The sequence below is a fragment of the Haemaphysalis longicornis genome, unplaced genomic scaffold (genome assembly GCF_048455015.1).
Source record: "Haemaphysalis longicornis isolate Haplotype H1 unplaced genomic scaffold, Haemaphysalis longicornis Haplotype H1 scaffold_1, whole genome shotgun sequence".
NCBI lineage: Eukaryota > Metazoa > Arthropoda > Arachnida > Ixodida > Ixodidae > Haemaphysalis > Haemaphysalis longicornis.
This window is the reverse complement of record NW_027526203.1, coordinates 247,580,648-247,593,599: the sequence shown is the minus strand read 5'-3', so window position 1 is coordinate 247,593,599 and position 12,952 is coordinate 247,580,648. Positions and strand designations below refer to the sequence as shown.

Genomic DNA, 12,952 nt, shown 5'->3' with positions numbered 1-12,952 from the left:
TGCAGTGCCAGTCAAAGCAAAGGAGTGCCTTCATTAAATAAAAAAAAGAACTACTTGAGTGCTACTTCAACAAGACTACAGCAAGTTTAACTCTTATCAAAACTTCCCCCTAAGAGTGACTTACACAAACAGCTGCAAGAAGTTTCCTTGCGAACAATGTTTTGTCCCAGGTACACTGTACACAAGCTCTAATGTTGGCTGCTGCTCTTAGTCAACACCAAAGCTCACATAATTTACCAAAGCTCACGTAATTTGGTCAGACAACCGGGGATGCAGTGCTAGTCAAAGCGAAGGAGTGCCTTCCTTCAAAAAAAAAAAAACTACTTGAGTGCTACTTCAACACGACTACAGCAAGTTTAACTCTTATCAAAACTTCCCCCTAAGAGTGACTTGCACAAACAGCTGCAAGAAGTTTCCTTGAGAATGATGCTTTGTCCCAGGTACATTGTACAAAAGCTCTAATGTTGGCTGCTGCTCTTAGTCAACACCAAAGCTCACATAATTTACCAAAGCTCACGTAATTTGGTCAGACAACCGGGGATGCAGTGCTAGTCAAAGCGAAGGAGTGCCTTCCTTCAAAAAAAAAAAAACTACTTGAGTGCTACTTCAACACGACTACAGCAAGTTTAACTCTTATCAAAACTTCCCCCTAAGAGTGACTTGCACAAACAGCTGCAAGAAGTTTCCTTGAGAATGATGCTTTGTCCCAGGTACATTGTACAAAAGCTCTAATGTTGGCTGCTGCTCTTAGTCAACACCAAAGCTCACATAATTTACCAAAGCTCACGTAATTTGGTCAGACAACCGGGGATGCAGTGCTAGTCAAAGCGAAGGAGTGCCTTCCTTCAAAAAAAAAAAAAACTACTTGAGTGCTACTTCAACACGACTACAGCAAGTTTAACTCTTATCAAAACTTCCCCCTAAGAGTGACTTGCACAAACAGCTGCAAGAAGTTTCCTTGAGAATGATGCTTTGTCCCAGGTACATTGTACAAAAGCTCTAATGTTGGCTGCTGCTCTTAGTCAACACCAAAGCTCACATAATTTACCAAAGCTCACGTAATTTGGTCAGACAACCGGGGATGCAGTGCTAGTCAAAGCGAAGGAGTGCCTTCCTTCAAAAAAAAAAAAAAACTACTTGAGTGCTACTTCAACACGACTACAGCAAGTTTAACTCTTATCAAAACTTCCCCCTAAGAGTGACTTGCGCAAACAGCTGCAAGAAGTTTCCTTGAGAATGATGCTTTGTCCCAGGTACATTGTACAAAAGCTCTAATGTTGGCTGCTGCTCTCAGTCAACACCAAATTTCAGGTAATTTGGTCAGACAATCGGGGATGCAGTGCCAGTCAAAGCAAAAGAGTGCCTTCCTTAAATAAAAAAAAGAACTACTTGAGTGCTACTTCAACAAGACTACAGCAAGTTTAACTCTTATCAAAACTTCCCCCCAAGAGTAACTTACACAAACAGCTGCAAGAAGTTTCCTTGCAAACGATGCTTTGTCCCAGGTACACTGTACACAAGCTCTAATGTTGGCTGCTGCTCTCAGTCAACACCAAAGCTCACGAAAATTACCCAAGCTCACGTAATTTGGTCAGACAACTGGGGATGCAGTGCCAGACAAAGCAAAGGAGTGCCTTCCTTCAAAAAAAAAAAAAAACTACTTGAGTACTACTTCAACAAGAACAGAGCAAGTTTAACACTTATCAAAACTTCCTCCTAAGAGTGACTTACACAAACAGCTGCAAGAAGTTTCCTTGAGAATGATGCTTTGTCCCAGGTACACCGTACACAAGCTCTAATGTTGGCTGCTGCTCTCAGTCAACACCAAATTTCACGTAATTTGGTCAGACAACGGGGGATGCAGTGCCAGTCAAAGCAAAGGAGTGCCTTCCTTCAAAAAACAAAAAACTATTTGAGTGCTACTTCAACAAGACTACAGCAAGTTTAACTCCTATCAAAACTTCTCCCTAAGAGTGACTTACACAAACAGCTGCAAGAAGTTTCCTTGCAAACGATGCTTTGTCCCAGGTACACCATAAGCAAGCTCTAATGTTGGCTGCTGCTCTCAGTGAACACCAAAGCTCACGTACCGTATTTACTCGCATAATGATCGCACCCCTGAAGTTCGTCGTCAAAACACGACTTTTTGTATTTCCCGCGCAATGATCGCACCCAGAACTTGTCCCAGCCATATGTCATATGTGTGCCAAGTTTGTTGACATTGGTCGTGCGTACCTTAGTTTCCTCCTCTTTCAAAGCGGGTATGGCTACGTTATTGCCGCGGACTTGATGATATTAGTGATATCGGCAACCATGAGTTCATTATTGGTGCGCAAGAAACTCTCACTAAATGCACATAATACACTCACGAGACATAAAAAACGCGCTCGGCTTGCTGCGTCGGCAGCCGTGTCTTGATGTCCCCCACTGTGACAGCAGCAGCCACTCCCTGGTCGACCTGTTCTCACCTCGCAGCAAACTCGTTCCGGCGCGTTCCGACATTCCGTAATTCCGGCGCGTTGCGTAATGAAAACACTGCATTTTGCGTCACTCGGTGGTCGGTGGAGTTATGTTGTTATTTGTTATGCTGATTATGTTCATGAGACTTATCGTAAACATTCTGACCTGTAACTTGCGTTTTCTGCGCTCAAACTTTTTTTCGCGAAAACTTTACATTGCGTAATGATCGCACCCCTAAATTTCCATCATAGGTATTTTTGGAAAAAAAAGTGCGATCATTACGCGAGTAAATACGGTAATTTACCAAAGCTCACGTAATTTGGTCAGACAACCGGGGATGCAGTGCCAGTCAAAGCAAAGGAGTGCCTTCTTTCAAAAAACAAAAAACTACTTGAGTGCTACTTCAACAAGACTACAGCAAGTTTAACTCTTATCAAAACTTCCCCCTAAGAGTGACTTACACAAACAGCTGCAAGAAGTTTCCTTGCGAACGATGCTTTGTCCCAGGTACACCATACGCAAGCTCTAATGTTAGCTGCTGCTCTCAGTCAACACCAAAGCTCGCGTAATTTACCAAAGCTCACGTAATTTGGTCAGACAACGGGGGACGCAGGGCTGGTCAAACCAAAGGAGAGCCTTCCTTCAAAAAACTACGTGAGTGCTACTTCAAGACTAGAGCATTCAACTGTGATTAAAACTTCCCCCTAAGAGTGACTTACACAAACAGCTGCAAGCCCACAAGTTTCCTTCCGAACGATGCTTTGTCCCAGGTACACCATATGCAAGCTCTAATGTTGGCTGCTGCTCTCAGGCAACACCAAAGCTTACATAATTTGCTCACAGAACCTAGAACGCAGCCCCGATCAAAGAAAAGGAGTGCCTTTCTTCAAAAAGTTACTTGAGTGCTAATTTCAATGCTAGAAACTGGAGTGGCTTTTGCAAAACTTGCAAAATTTTATCGTGATGAATACCCCCACCCCTAATGAATGCCCTACACAAGCAATGTGGCATCATCAGTTTGGGATCCTTAAGAATTGGATCAGAGCTCTCTGATGAAAAATGCCTTACCAGTTTCTAGCTTAAAAGAACAGGCAAAAATTGTAGTATAGTGTAGACCATTTATAATGTAATTGCTTATAGTGCGGGACCGGATACAATGCGTGTTTGCCTGGCCACCGGTGGGCCTCCCATAGAACTCAATGCATAAGCTTACCACTTATAATGCAGTTGCCTGAAGTGCAATACCGTTTATAGTGTGATTTTTTGACAGGTCTGCTGACCGACCGGCTCAGCTGAGGCATCGTTTTAGGGTTGTGAGAAATAAAAAAGACGGAATCAGCCATCCCATGTAGTGCACGCTCCCTGCTCTCCTCTATCTTCGACATAGAAAAGAAAAAAAATTGGCACCCTTAAGTCCGCGTGTTCCGTTTGCACACACGTGATAACCCCAACTGCCCTTGCTTGACGCATCTTAGAAGATAGAGAGCCCCTTCTCTTCCCCCCCCCCCCCCCTTATCACGAGGCAAATTGTTTCTACAGCTGAACCTCTTTATAAGAGAGACGTAGCGGGAAGCAGTTTCTGTCTCTTATATTCTCTTATAAGCAGGGTACCATGTTTTCACTAACTGATCAACCCATAGTTCAATGTGGGCACTGTACAAATAAAATAAGCGCAAAGGAAAGCTACAGCATGTTGCAAAAGGTTTAATTTAATTTGTTTCGCCCACAGAATTGACGAAATTGTTCTGAGTCTTTGTTTGCTTCATGTACACTGTTTTTTACAACAGCTTCTACAAGCTTTCTCTTCTTTCCCGGTCTGTGGAAGATGAAGAATCATAGACATCAATTCACAAGCCTGATGAATAGCCAAAGCACACAGCTTCTTTCGCTTTGTCTCTGGCTACTCATCAGGCTTGCAGGACTTGACATCTATGATGCTTCCTGATTGGGAGCTACTCGATTAGGACAGCGCGCTGTGCACTCCCGGTATTTTTGGCTTGCGCAGAAGCCCGCAGGCGTGGTCCTGCTCGTGCGCATGGCAATGAGCTTTAACCACTTCTGTACATCGCATTTTCATTCGCGGGGCTTCTCGTCACTGTTTCATAGCTGACTGAACCACTGCGTGTTTGCTGAAGTTATAATAAATAGCGAAAGTGGGCGTCCCCTTTGATTCCACAATGAATGCAACTGCAGTTAGTAACTGGTGGCACCACATCTAAAGCTAAAATGTCTGTTACAAACGAGATTGGGGACCAAAATTCAAGGATAACTTGTCCTTTATAACTAACTGTCTTCTACATCTGATGTCTGTTATAAAAGAGGTCAATTCATTGGGAAAGATGGGGCGGCCATCCATGTGGGTGAATAATGTCTCTTATACTCGATTGTTTCTTACATCCATGCCTCTTATAACGAGGTTTAATTGTATTATAACGTTGTGCAGATAAGTAACCGCCCTTTTCCTTTTCGAACATTCGGAGGTAGCAAGCCGCGATGCCGAAGGTTTCCCCTACCTGTACACTGTGCTGGTAAGCAACCGCCTTCGGCATGGCGAACGCAAGCTGGGGTGAACAACTACAACAAAAAAGAGAATCCCGCTTGCATTCGTCTTACGTTGTCCCGTGGCATCAGTTCATAGACACTAAGAAACGTAGATGTGCTCCCTCAAAACACCAATACAAAGAAGTTAGTTAAAGCCATGCTCGCAGTTTGTAGGACTGTGCAGCAACTTGTAAACCCTGCAGTAGGGTCTGATGTGGAAAAACAAAGACGAAATAAAGACCGTGCCGCTATTTTTAAGAGGTCTTCATTTGAGTGATCATAAACAAAAGAATGATGGAAAGGTCAACTGCGATGTGATTTGATTCGCACATGTTTTGGTTATAGTGCGGTGCCACTTACAGTGATGCGATTGGGCCGAGTCATTTTGGAGCAGTTTTTGGAGCAGCCAAAAGTAGGTTTTGGAGCAGCAAAATCGGCTTTTGGAGCAGCCAGAACAAGCATTAAGATTTGAGAAATAATGCTAGAAGGGGAGCAAAACAACCGAGAGGAGCCCCAAAAGCAGCATTCCGGGCACACAGAAAAGTAAAATGCCTTCGGTGCAGACGAGTTTCTGCCGCACAAATGCCTTTTAGCAGTGACTATGAAATGCCTCAAGACAACCAACGAAAGAGTTCGTGCGAGTGTGTACATGCATTCACTGCATGAGCCAACAGATCATGAAAGAACTTGAAGTTTTATTTTAAAAATGACTATCGGGGTAGCATTCCAATCGGTAGGCTACAGGACATTTCGTAAAACCATTCTGTAAAACCATTTTGAAGCAAGAAACAACTACATGGCAATAAAACACAACATGACTAGAGTAAGCAGAACATGTAATGAAACAAAAGAGGAACTTGCGCTAAACCCACGCTTCTCTGGTTAAATATGCATGAAAGTAGAACTACCGTGACTGGTCCGGGTGTAGCCCGAAAGAACCCATTCCCGTTTGACCCCTTCCCGTTTGAACCCATTCCCGAAACGCCCTTCCCGCTTGACCCGTCCCGTGTGTGCCCGTTCCCGAAACGACCTTCCCGTTTGGGCGCTTCCTGTTTCAGCCCGTTCCCAAAACGCCCTGCCCGTTACAACCGGCTCCCAAAGCGCCCTTCTCATTTGAACCCGCATCGTTCCATTTGAATTTCTGAATATATGCGTTACCGTCTTCGAAACTGTCCCCCAAAATGTGCTTACAAGCAACGGGTCATGCACTAAAAACTTGTATGCACCAAATTTTCCGGAATCGACCGATATTTCCGGCGAATAAAATTTTCTGAATGCCTTAGGCCGATACTGCCCTCTTGACACAAAATTTATAGCGGCGAAAGTGTACTATAAAGATACCCAATATCTTGAGGAATGCACGCATTGGATTTTTCTGCAGTTGGTGTTCGTACGTGCGGCTGAAATTTATTCATCAGCCGCTCTTATGCTCATTGTTTGGAGCGTAGCTTTGTCTTCGGGTTCGAGAGATCTGTAGATCAAAGATGTCCGTAGGAGAGGCTTTAAAAAAGGCAAAAACATGTGCAGAAATCTGAGCATTGGCTACAAATGCCTTTCTTACGTGAGTAATGGGCAGATATTTTTATTTATTTACCGATACTTTACGGCCTGGTCGGGCTCATGCAGGAGTGAACATAAAAACACATCAGTATTGGTTGGCGTAGTTTAAAAACGCCCCACACAAATAAGTAAAAGACATAAATATGTAATAGACGCAAAGGGGTCCGAACAAGGATACGCATTCGTATATGTATTCCAATTTTAAAATACGATGATTCAACCAGAGCACATATTTAGGTACAAACCGTGGGGAAAATTCTAACGATACCGTGTTCACTGTTCGTTCAGTTAACTTATTCCAGTAAGAAATTGCACGAGGAAACAAAGAGAACTTTCGAATAGTAATTCAGCTGATTGACTGCCTAATAGTCTTACTATGATGTCTTCTCGGTGAACGTCTGAAAGGCCCTTGCAGGTAGTATTCCCGCGACAATTTTAAGTTTCTGTAGTAAAGAAAATTTAGGCTAGACATCAGCCTGCGCTGCTTAAAGGGGCACTGACACAAAATTTTGAAGGCGAGATAACTTCGGAGATAGATTGGTGGGAACACATATACATCATCTGCAAAATATCAGCGGTGAATACAGCCTAGAACATATTTAAAATCAATTTTGAAGTGTGCGAAACGCAACCGAGCGGCCAGCAGAGGACCACGCGCAAGTGTAAATAAACAACATCCAAACACGTCACGAGTTTGTGTTTGCCGCTTCCGCACTGCCGGCTCGCCGCTCCAATCGGAGGGCCGGAGGGCGGAGCTTCTGCTCTCGAGAACGAACGACCCGATCGTTGTCGGCGGAGGCGCCGTGATTTCGTCAGCTCATCGGGCAGCAGGCCGCGACAGAAGTTCTACAGCGATTCCAGGCACTCAGTTTCTATTACTGTTTATTACCATTGGATGCGGAAACGCGCCGGAGGCACGAAAAGCCCACTGAGCAAGCCGCACGGTCGCTGTGCAGGCGGCGGCCACGGCCGCGAAGTGGCCCACGCCGGCGCAGGTAGCTCGAGTGATAGCTTGTTACCGCTGCACGAAATTGTCCCCAAGTCCCGACCATGGTGGCTTACATGAGAAAGGAGTTAATGATGCCATGGCGGGTTGCATTAAAAATTGTCATCTGCACCGCTTACGAGAGCGGCACTCGAATATCCGCCGCAGTGCTAAGCCGAACACATCTGTAGGCGGACGTGTAGGCAGACCGGCCGGCTGCTCCCAGCGCGCGTCTTGCCACCCACCGTCTCGAGCGTCGCGCGTCGTTCGTTAGCCGCGGTAGCATTTGCACTCGCAGCGCCTGCGTCACATCCACGGTCGCTTTTTAATTAGGCGCCTCACGAGATCAGTACGGGGGGGCATTCGCAGAAACTGCCGTCGATGCGGATTCGACAGTGCTACGGCGGCTCTGTTCTGTAACTGTGATATCCCTCCGACGGTCACGTGGTCAGCTTTGTTCACACAAAATCCACAAAATCCATCGTTTCGCGGCACTCGCTGAAACCGAAACTGCGACTGGCCGCATTGAAAATGCCTCTAATTAAACAACCGTCGCACGCTGAAGCAAATGAGGTTTCTACAGGTTATAAGTAGGTCACTAGCTACTTATCGCAACAAAAAAAAACAAGATGCAAAATTTTTGTGTCAGTGCCCCTTTAAGTTTCTGAAGGTTTTCCCTATTATGCAAATTGAGTACGCTAGAGTGACGGGAATAAACAGAATCAATAAAACGCAAAGCTAAGTTTATAATTTTTGCCGCTTCTCACGACTGCGATTTTTTATAGCCAGATGTGGCATATGTATCCAGATACATAGGGTTACTTTATTTTTATACATCTTTTTATCTTTTATAGTTTTCATCTGTTTCTTTTCGACATTGATGTACACTTGCGCTATTGTAACGATGAAATGTGTTAGTCCGCCAAATACGATTTCTTTCAAAGTGATGGCGTTTTTGCGATTTTTTATTTGTGCTTCCGCGGCGCTTTTCTGGGCTTTTTGATTTTATCATTTTTTGGTATGTTAATTTAAAAGATTTATTTCTTATTTTTTAAATTGTTAATTTGTTTGTTAGGCTTTGTTAATTTAAAAGATTTGTTAATTGGTATGACGAATTGTAACCAAATGTCGTCCTCTCTAGATTCAAAAAGTGAAGCATAGGTTTGAAAAGCGGTCAAGGACTCTGGATGTACTGAGCATGCTATCGCAGCGGCTGTGAACAAACGGAAATAAATGAAAAACAATATGAAAATGTTTTTTATAACGTTCCATAAACTGGGTACGTTATTCCGGGAACGGGCTAAATAGGAAAATACGAAACGGGAAGGTTCTTTCGCCCCGGGTTGAAATGGGAAGGAACTAATGGGAACGGGTTCAAACGGGAACGGGCCAAGTGGGAAAGGGCAAAATGGGAAGGTCGTTTTGCGCCGGGTCGAAACGGGACGGAACAAGCGGGAAGGGTGAAATGGGAATGGGTTCAAACGGGAACCTCCCACTGGTCCAAGGTTTTCTTTTCTGCCATTTTGTGTAGTGCTGCTGCAATTCTTCTTTTACCCTCAGCTAGAAGAGACTGTCCACTTTCGACATCCCCGAAGCTCTTAGACTTTATGCCGTGGCTAATTGATCCACATTCACCAGCATTTCTTTTGCGGGCTCCACTTTTCACAGGCGCCTGACTCGGCCATCGTGACTAGGCTAGGTTAAGACACCACTGCTTAGCTGCCTGAGCTTCTTCAACTGCAATGCGCTCTTGGTAGTTTTCGCTGAACGTTTGTACTGCTCTCAAAACCTCTGGTGTCACATTGAAGTGACTTGCATCTCCTTCAAAGCGCTTGGAGAACGAAACGGTGTGCCTGATGCCATTAACATTTTGTATCGTCAACGAAGCCCTTTCATTAAGGTGCCGGCGGTTCACACTGAAGCCCCTTTCCACATCCACGTTTCTATGTAGAATGCAAAGCAATGCCTTCACTAGCCTGGCAAAGAGGGGGATTTGGCTTTGTTTTCAGCCTCCTTCTGCTCAAAAATCTGCTGCCACTACTCGTCAATTTCTGTAGACAAATCTGATTCAACATCTTCGAGCTGGAGGAGCATGTATTTATCCATCAAAGTAAAGGCACCGCAGGGTTTGACCACTTGCGGCAGCCTGGCAGCTAGTACCCTAAAATGAGCGCAAGAGGACTTCTCTTCCCTCAACTGTGGGCTTGAGAAGCGCAGGCTCTGCAAAATGACACTCTCGAAAGGCAGCCGCGACAGAATGTACTGAGTGCATTTTATGTAAAAGCTTCTAGCACCCAACCTAAATGTCTGTTTCTCTGAGGGTTCCCAAGACGAAATTGCACGCTACGTGCCCTCTCCGACTTCTACTCTCACTTTCCAATTTGTAGGGGACTAGGTTTGCGAAAACGGCAGCTCTCTGGCTTTCTTTGAGCGGTAAGACTGTCTACATGAAGCCCCCACCCAGCTTGTGAAAGAGGGTCACCTATTATGATCATTGAGTAGGTGGACCAAGGGCTGACTTATTTGAAATGAAGACAAAAAAATCAGTGAAAATGTCAACCACATTCTTCACGAAGAGTAGCTTTGCAAAGAAAGTTTTATCAGAAAATGCTTTCCTGAAGCGCTCCTGTAGCGTTCCTCCTGAACGACATGTTGAGTCAGACAAGGTACTTTCTTCGAAGCTGAAAACTGTTCAATAAACCGGCTTACAGCAGGTGCCAAATTGAACTTTCGCAATGCCCTCTTCCTCTCGACCCCTCGGAGCTAGTCACGTGAACTCATGCCAAGCTTTATTGCAAAGCAGATAGTAAAGCGTGAACCGCATAGTGCATTTTTACACGCGATTTGTGCGCGTCGGTGTTGCGTGCGCGATATTTTCATGCCCGCACTGACGATATCGCACCCACGGCACCTTCTACCTCGGTCAGAAACTGATGCGCGACAGTGAAAGGAGCTCGCCGACTTTCCCCAATGGGGAGGAGCGCGCCTCATGGTGCAAGTTCAGAAGCGCTCGAGACAGCCAGCTGGCTCAGACAGAGATGTTTAGGCTTACTACCCCGGCAAATATTGCATGGGCGCTTTCACTAGCGGCGCAGATGATGCTTTATAGTACCATTTTCAGCCACATTATGAGCTCCTTTACTGCACAAGCAACTTCGTGTGTGCCTCGAGCAGCATTTTAGAGAGCGGTTAGAAGCAGTCACTCAAGATCCCCACACCACTTCGCAGCTGAAGCCACCGCCATGTTGCCGCCGCCGGCCGCGCTGTGCGCAGCGTGCGGTGTTCTGTGGCAGCATCAGCGCGCCTGTGGCATGCGCGGCGCATTTTCGTGACCAGAAAACACTCCAAGATTCCCTCCTCTTCAACGATTGTGGTGTAAACAGCACGCCACATTGAGGAAGCCTGACGAAACGAAGCTTCGGCGCAAGATTGGCGCAGATTGCTTGAAATCAAAGTCCATGTAGCAGGATGTAGCAGAATTTGCCTCTCGGCACAGTTAGGCGCAATTGGCGCAGCTATCACATCACTGCACTTATAGTGCACATTTTTGTGGTTCCTGCGATATACGTTAAAGGGATCCTGCAACACTTACCATCGACTACACAGAATGTATTTTGGGGTAAAGTCTATTGTCCCAGCAATCTCCTCCCGCAAGAATTATGAAAATCCGTTCACTATCACCGAAAATACGCGCAATGAAAAATCGCGCATAAATGTTCCCTCTCAACTCAACCGCGGACAACGCGTCGAAAGCTGCACGCTCTCTCCCGGAGAGGGGGGCGGCGCGCGGCGTTCTGTTCGGCAGCCTTCGATATGTCACAGGCCGGGGAGTTTCGTCCTTTCCCCCGAAACGTAGACGGGCCTATTTCCGGCCTGGTGCCACAAAAAAGCGTGGCCTGCTTGCAAGCAAGCGCTCAGGCTGGTAGGGCGTTTTTGGAGCAATAAACGTTTGTTGTCGAGTGGGCTCGTTGAAAGTGGAATATTTAGTTCGTCACTCAAACTCCGCGCGCACTCAAAACAAAAGAAACACCAAAAGCATGTGGACAGGTTCAGACATAGAAGAGGTTCATACACAGCGCCGACGACGGCTGATCGTCACAGGAAATGCCAGAATTTAGCTGCGATGTTCACCGGTGACAGCCAATAGGACAGCCAGGACAGCCATGGCCCGATTGACGTCGCAGAGGCCATGCCAGGGGTGCATAATGAGGAGATTTGAAGAGAGAGCGCTTGGTTTTTCCGCGTCTTTCACGGTGATTTGCGCGCTTACCGCTTCACATGCACATGTAATATTTGGCTCGGGTGTTCCTGGAAGTCAAATCTAAATGTCGCGCAGGTTTACTTGCACTGCACGAAGAGTGTTGCAGGGCCCCTTTAATCTCCTATTGAAAAATGTTCCGAATGCTTTCAAAAATTAAGCAGGACTTCTATGCTATGATGAGCTAAAGACCATTGTGACTCAATAGATATACCCAGTTGCAGGTGTGAGCCTCGATGGCAAGCTGATTAATGAACATTTTTTGTATTTCGCATGCCCCTTTGTTGGGACTTTTTTGTTCTTTGTGGAAATCTTGAGGTAGCCCTGGACTAAGGGTGCTCAAGAAAATAAAGTTCATTTCCGTCCTCCCATTGAGGAAACAGGCGCTCAGCTGACTGTATCCTCTAAAAGGCACTTGACTTGCTAACAGTCAACAGCCTCAGAAATGGTAGTTATCTTTGTTAGAATGCGTTTTTTAGCATTTCTGGTGCACTATGGCGTGATATCAAGTTGCTGTGACCGTCTACAGCATCAGCAACCATGCAGAGATAAAAATGTATTCCTGCTGAATTTTTTTAATGCAAGGTGACAAGAAAGTAAATTCTTAAGAAGAAAAGTGGGGTGGGGGTTCATTACACGAGTGGGTTCATTATGCGAGTAAATACGGTTTATGTCATTAGCTGAACACCCGCTGAACCATGCCCCTGTGAATTTTGCTTATCCCAGCCGGAGCCTGACTCAGTTTCACCTGCCTTTTCAAGGACATGGTTGGGGTGCGCACATCATTGCCTTGCTTTACAGTGGAAATCATGAGTAAGCCAAAGTTATGTAACCACACCTAGTCTGGACAACCCAAGACTTGCAAAGACATATCGGCAAGTGTCAGCCACCAGTAAAAAACCCCCCAGCAAGCCTCGCACCCGCACATACCTGGAGGGTAAGGGGAGACCAGCGGCTGCAGCATGGGCTGCATCGGGGGTATCTGTGGCTGGGCTGCTTCCCCCGGCAGATGTTGCGAGAAGGTGCGGGGCTTCACCATTGGCTTGGGGGAGCCCTCCCTTGTAGTAGGCTGTGGCGACGGAGCTGCCACGGGGTTGGCGGGCCGAGGAGCAGGCGGGGGCTGTTCCCCCTGCGAAGCCACCGGGGAA

General features: G+C 46.0%; 1 protein-coding gene across 2 annotated transcripts in view; it reads right to left on the bottom strand.

The window, feature by feature from the left end:
* Positions 1–12,952, bottom strand: part of LOC144143621 (FK506-binding protein 15-like) — a 204,991-nt gene that overhangs the window by 156,797 nt on the left and 35,242 nt on the right. For both annotated transcript variants that reach the window (XM_077675464.1, XM_077675465.1), the window contains exon 12: positions 12,735–12,933. In XM_077675464.1, the coding sequence (XP_077531590.1) occupies positions 12,735–12,933 (199 nt within the window). The remainder of the gene's footprint in view (positions 1–12,734; positions 12,934–12,952) is intronic.